Source organism: Exophiala aquamarina (assembly GCF_000709125.1).
Source record: "Exophiala aquamarina CBS 119918 chromosome Unknown aczIA-supercont1.6, whole genome shotgun sequence".
Classification (NCBI taxonomy): domain Eukaryota; kingdom Fungi; phylum Ascomycota; class Eurotiomycetes; order Chaetothyriales; family Herpotrichiellaceae; genus Exophiala; species Exophiala aquamarina.
The window spans coordinates 888,457-895,050 of record NW_013550582.1 but is presented as its reverse complement, the minus strand read 5'-3'; the positions used below and the strand labels follow the sequence as shown (position 1 = coordinate 895,050).

The 6,594-nt window shown below is 47.6% G+C and overlaps 3 protein-coding genes across 3 annotated transcripts; 2 read left to right on the top strand and 1 right to left on the bottom strand.

Moving 5' to 3' along the window:
* Positions 1-371: 371 nt before the first annotated feature.
* Positions 372-1,946, bottom strand: A1O9_07719 (uncharacterized protein; the record flags this gene model as incomplete). Its single annotated transcript, XM_013403274.1, has 1 exon — positions 372-1,946. The coding sequence occupies one exon, from the start codon at positions 1,944-1,946 to the stop codon at positions 372-374; it is 1,575 nt and encodes a 524-aa protein (XP_013258728.1).
* Positions 1,947-3,872: 1,926 nt separating this feature from the next.
* A1O9_07718 (uncharacterized protein) lies at positions 3,873-4,868 on the top strand (the record flags this gene model as incomplete). Its single annotated transcript, XM_013403273.1, has 3 exons — positions 3,873-4,097; positions 4,153-4,750; positions 4,807-4,868. The coding sequence occupies 3 exons, from the start codon at positions 3,873-3,875 to the stop codon at positions 4,866-4,868; spliced, it is 885 nt and encodes a 294-aa protein (XP_013258727.1).
* Positions 4,869-5,380: 512 nt separating this feature from the next.
* Positions 5,381-6,523, top strand: A1O9_07717 (uncharacterized protein; the record flags this gene model as incomplete). Its single annotated transcript, XM_013403272.1, has 3 exons — positions 5,381-5,629; positions 5,681-6,128; positions 6,183-6,523. 3 exons carry the CDS (start codon positions 5,381-5,383, stop codon positions 6,521-6,523), a joined length of 1,038 nt encoding a protein of 345 aa, XP_013258726.1.
* Between the last annotated feature and the right edge of the window lie 71 nt (positions 6,524-6,594).

Genomic DNA, 6,594 nt, shown 5'->3' with positions numbered 1-6,594 from the left:
TGATGTCTCTAGTTGGCAGGTGCTCCTCCATAGTCGGACTCTTATTGTGCGACCGAAGCCAACACAGACTCAGATCTTTTCACTCAGGTTTTCATCCTCTCTTTGGCTTGCCAGTAAATTCACCAGCGACTTGGGGGTGAAGGCTAAGCAACAGCAAAGCAGTCTGGGCAAACATGATCATACCTCTACCAAATTCTTAGATATACTGAGAGGGCCAGTGAGGCTAGGCTTGAATGATAGGACGTGCATGACTTTGCTGACGAGGGACATTAAGCTGACCAAAAGACGAAAATTGATTTGTGTCTACGAACAGTATTCGACTACATAAACTGTCGTGCCCATTGCCACTGTGCAACACTATTTCTGCTAATCTACCACATTTTCTCCCAAGCCCTACTGAAGAAATTGCGCTGTGCTAGCCTTTCCCGCTCTTTCTCGTTCGCCTCGGGACTCTCCCAGCGCTTGCATTCCTCGTCGACCTCGGCCAGACCAGAGTAAAGATCAGCATTCTCGGGAGACACCCACTTTGTCTTCTTCCATAACTTCCAAAGTAGGAACGTAGAAAGACCGAAGACCAGGCCGAAATAGTACGTAATAAAACCCTGTGTATCCCAGGGAACGAAAACGTCGAACCCCATAAAGAACATGCACGTACATCCTGCACCGATCCCAAACCAGGCCGAGTATGGGGCGAAGGGGACGTGGTAGGGAAGTTTATTGCGATCTATTCCTTGTGCTTTACAGGCTTCGTACCACCTTGTCCAAACAAAAATATAACTTGTGTAGACTAGTACAAAAGTAATAGTTGTTAGATTGACAAACCAGTAGAAGACTGTAACGGCACCATTCGAAGAAACGAGGTAGGTAAGACAGCCGATCAGGCTAACAGCCGACACACAATAAATAGGTACTCCTGCTTTTGTGCATTTGAGAAAGATTTTTGGCGCTTGCCCGTCTTGAGCGAGGGAGTATAAGGTCCGTGATGTCGAGTATAAATATGCGTTGCCACAGGAGAAACCGGATAACATAATGACGGCATTGATGACAGACGGCAGACCTTCAATACCGAGGTTCTGGATTCCAACGACCCAAGGAGAAGCAGCAGCGCCGGACCCGCCACTTTCAATAGCGCCAAGGAGGCGAGTGTCGCGCGAGGAACAGATGATACCGACTGCGAGTACTCCGACAATATAGAAACCCACGAGACGGTAGAAGACAAGCTTCGCCACTCTTGGGATAGTTTTTCGAGGATGCTGAATCTCGCCAGCAGCCATTGTGATTAGATCAGGACCCGCTATCGTGAAGGCGGCGTAGCGGACACAGGACCACCAGCCTAAAAAACCGCCCGTGGCACCAGTCGTGTAGTAAGGGTGTGAGGCGAGCCCGTTTTTCCAGTAGCGAAAGCCATATGCGTCGTGTTGTGGATTTCCGCCGACCATAGTGATAAAAGTTAATAATATAAGCCCAACAAGTAAGATGATCTTGGTTGATGCCATGATAAACTCGGACTCTCCGTACCATTTGACGGCGGCGACATTTAGAAAGTAACAGACCACAATTGAGACCGTGACCCACGCGGCTGGATTTATGTCCGAGTTCCAATACTGAATGACTGCAGCAACAGCGGCATGTTCAACACACACCAGCATCGAACCGCCGAAAAAATATGTCCAGCCTAGTGCAAATCCCGCTGCTGGGTCGACGTAGCGGCTTGCCAATTCGAATATTTGGCCCTTAATAGGAAGGTAGGCGACCATTTCTGCCGTATATAAATTGCACGGCCAGATGAAGCCAATGCCCCAAAACATATAGCCGAGGAGTAATGAAAGTGGACCGGCTCTGGAGAGACTGCCTCCAATACCAACGAAGAGCGCTGTTCCTATGGAGCCTCCAATAGCCATGAGCTGAACATGTCGAGACTTGAGACCTCTCTTAGTGGAGCCCATTCCTTGCGTGACTGGTCTCGAGATGCCATGCCCGGCGACATCCCCACGATGAGTGATGGCGCCTTGAGATATGGTATGGACAGGGGACATCGCCTCCATGTCCGGAGTCTTCTTTATACTGTCCGTGGACATGATTGAGAGCCTGAAAAACTTTGGAGTGAACGACAGGTTGCAACTTCCAGTAAATCAGCACTTTGACATGTAGATATAGCTACAGGGCCGACCTGGGCGGGAACGCCGCGGCTGCCGTACATACAACCTTTATCAAAGATTAGATATAGTATGTGAGACTGCTGGGTCAAGCGAATTTGAGATTAGGAATGCAGGAGATAAGACCTTGGGGTCACGTGCGCTATAGTGACCACACTGTTGAATCTATTGGAAGGCAAGGAGAATCAGCTTGCTGCATGTGTACAAGCTTCTCCTCCAAAATACCTATCTGAGCTTACCAAAATATATGGTTCCACCAAGAACCCCCTCACCAAGATACGAGACTTAGCGCCCTGAGTTGCGACTTTCTCCGCAACTTCCCCATCTACCTCGCCACGAATTTTGCATAAGACGGCATGGGTTTATTGGAATGGTGCTGAGCTAGGCGATATCTATGACTTTGAGAATCACCGCGCCCCATTTGCCGTTAGAACACGACTCGCCACTTGAAAAGTTTTAAGCATTGTTCATTGGCGATCAATACACGATAATTTCCTCGAGAATTGCACATTTTCCTCAAAAAGGCAAGAATTACCCCCGTGTAGCACGACCGTTACGCCTTGTTGGTTCCGGTACTTCAAGATGGGCCGCCAACCAAAGGAATGTTCCCTCTCGTAAGTATGGGCAAGCATTCAAGAGCATCTGACACGAAAAGACATTCTGATGGACTGAGCTGCTGCACGAGGAATGACGAGGATTGACGAGGACCATTCCGTGGGCTAGAAACGAATATCCCCCGTCTGATAGATGGCTTCGGCAGAGCATTTTGAAGAAGTAACATTGATGCGAAAGGCGAGGCTTTTGGTGAGAGAGGTAAGAACCTTTGAGTAAGCGAGATGCGGTGGACTGGTTTGGCATTCCAGATTTCCTTATTTGGCAAAATCTTGGAGAGTACTCTGGTCGGTGGCATTGCCGACAACGTGGGCGCCATACCTGATCTTCATTCCTCACTTATCACATCCCACGCTTTTCTCTTTATTAGTATGTACCCATGTTTGATAGAAATTGAATGATGGAGTAACATGTGCGATGGTAGATGTTCCGCTTGGCGGGGTGGAACATGTCATTTAAAAGCCCTGGCCAAGCTACATACAATACAGTATCACTGCTTTCATGCAGGTCGAGTTGAAGTACACGGCTTTAATCTCGCTGCACAGCACATTTGAAGGGGATAATATCATGGCAGCCATAAGCCTCGAGATTCTCGAGTGCTAGCTGCTCAATACTCGATCCACCGCTAGTCTCTCTAGGCCCAGGTCCAAACAAGATCGTCAGATAGAGACGGCGTCGTTACGAGGATTGATGAATCGATCGATTCATCCCGCTATATGTGACCTTCGCCCTGCGTGATCCTAAAGCTTGACTTGGGCTTGACTTGGGATTCGTTCATGCCTGCCCAATGCAAGGGCTGATAAAAGTGGTGAAAAGATGGAGAACTAGCCTGGTTTTGGACATTTTCTGGAGAAGCTAAGCCTATTCAAAACTGACGAGGAGGCACCCGGACATTCCCCCAGCCTTCATTGCTTGGTTTCAAAGGTCCAACTACTTCAAATTCAAGGGACCGTGCTTCTTCTGCAAAGAAACAAGAGCCCATGGCTTTGGGTTGGGCGCCGAAGAGAGGGGATAAATAAAGGCTCATGATGCTGAGACGTCCTGCCACAGCGTTGGATCCTGCAACTATCGCTCAATTGGCCTCCTAGGTCAAAAGCCAGGCCCATGGCTGTTATCCAAAGAACCCTCCCAGCCAATTGGTACACGTCTCAGAAATACCACAGATTAGAACGAGATGCTGTATTTCTACGTTCGTGGTTCTTCTTGGGAACTATCAACAAATTTGAGGATGCCCAAAGCGTCCGCTACGAAATCGCACAAGTGAGACTGACAGCAAAGGTTGAGGACCTTGCAGGCAACACAAAAACCAACGTCTTCTCAGATGTGAATGTTTGTTCAATGCTCTATGTGATACTGGAACCCTTGCTAAATATCAACGGAACAGAACGAGGAGTTACGGTCTCACCAGACACGCTCAGGACTTGTCTTTACCACAATCTCATCGGCTGCACCTTCGTTCAATGAGTTCTTCCCCGGCCTAGAGCAGTTGTTGGAGTCCTATGACTTCACGAGGCTGCCTCATCGACGCCAGTTAAGTTACAGCGGGAAGTACAATTGGAAAACCATGATAGATGGCTTCCAAGAGTGTCTACATTGTCAATATACTCATCCTGGGTTGGCGAAGCTCTATCCAGCGGATACGTACCACGTCGTCAACCATGAGAACTGGTCCCGTCATTATTCGGACCCGAACCGTGAAGATGACGGGTTGCTTCTTTACTTTTTCCCCTGTACTACGCTGAATCTTTACAACGGCGGTATGTCATCGTTCCGTGCCTGCCCAAGTCCAGAAGTGGGTGCTTGCCGGATAGAGTTTGACTACTATAACGATAACTCCCCTGATGATTGTGAAGACTATTACAAGTTTGTCCGTCAGGTTGCAGATGAGGACGGTGAGTTATGTGAAAGTGCACAGGCGAATTTGGAAAAAGGAATCTATTTTCAAGGATGTTTAAACCCCGTCAAAGAAACTGGAGTCTCGCGTAAGTGGAACCCATCAGCTTTCAGGCCAAACGTCTGAAGGCTAACCTCATTCTAGATTACCAGAACAAGGTTTTCAGAATGGTTATGACTCAGCATAGGAGCAACGTGTCCTCGTGAAAGGATGTCGGGTATGAAGTAACAGTAAAGTTAGACCAAACTGTAGTCCTGAGCATCCACGGCTTGAGTAAGCTCTGTAGATGTAAAGGACAGGAGAAGGCACTATATAAACGCGCGTTTGGAACTAAACTTGTGTGTGAAGATACCGTCATATATTTGATCTGTACGGACGGGGACCAGCCGGCGCCTATCGAAGATAGGGCTCTCAAGATATAATTGGGAGACATCATCAGGCTACAGATAACACTAAATAATCCTTGACCAGCTCACAGGTTAGGATTTGTCATTTCGCCACTATACTTAGCAAATAAGGGCAGGTGAGGACTTAGAGACAGTCTTCACGGTCCATCGCAAAGCGGAAAAAACCTATAAAGAAGCCTATTCGCAAAGTTTTCAGGATATTTCAGGTTCAACACTGAAGTAATACTGATTGTATGGGACGGAGATACTCATCAGATCCCTTTTGAACTTGACCATATCGACGTCTTCTCAGTCAACTGGTACAAGTTATCATGTCCGGACAGGCTGATGTGTGGAGCGTAATAGCGGCTTTGGCAGTAATAGGCATCTTCTGGATCAAGCACCAACCCACTCCAGGGAATTATGAGCCATTGTACAGGACTTCCATGCGAGAAATGGTTGCTCAAATCGATACTGATGCAAGCACGGATGTTGTGGTCACGAAACAGTCCGATTATCCCCAAAATTGGTGGACATCGAACGAGCTCTTAGAACTCGAGCGACGAGCAATTTTCGCAAAGGTTAGACCATTTCCATTTGGGACTTGTCCACTTAGGCTTATCATATTACAGATGCCAATAGCACTTGCTCATGCAAGCCTGTTCTTCAAACCAGGCTCATATCGTGTTTTTGATCATCCTTCAGGATACCCGATATTTCTAGTGCTAGGAAAAGATTCCGTCTTGCGTGGATTCCATAATGTATGCCGACATCGTGCTTACCCAGTTGTCTCAATGAAACAGTCTGGTTGCACCCCGGTCCTTAGCTGTAGATATCACGGTTGGGGCTACGACCTTCGAGGGAAACTTGTCAAAGCGCCAAAATTCGATGGACTTGATGGCTTTGACAAAAGCGAAATCTCTTTATTCGAAATCAGTGTTCGGGTTGATGCCAACGGAGTGGTCTTTGTCAACGTCGGCGCTCTTCCTAAACCACCTGTTCCGACCGACGTCAGCAGGTTTAGCAACTACCGCATGGAGTCTTGGGAAGTCGAGGTCCATTTCAATTGGAAGTTCGCCGGTAAATGCTCGACTACACTCTAGATTGACCTACACCTCTAACAAACCAGTGCAGAGTTTGCAGATGCCTTCGATCTTTCACATATCATCGGAAAACATACTCCTAAAACTCTGCTAGGAGCTCTATTCGATTACCTAAACTTTCAAAGAGGCCCCGATCACTTGAAACCCAACGTACTGATCGATATCATGCATGATCAGGAGCTCAATTCTTTGCTCATGATCAAAGTGCGCCCAGTTGCAGCGGAGAAGTGCGTTCTGGAATGTGCATTCTACTCAAGCCCTGCCATCTCAGACTCGTCATCGATCCGTTCGGATATCGAAGAGGAGATAGTCCACTGCGTTTCGTCTTTGCAGACGGCATATGCAAAGAGCAAACTGATGAATCCTCCGTAAGCTCAAAATCACTCAGCCTTATCTCTGGGAAAGCTAACCACATCCACATCAGGCCTGATAAAGCACATATT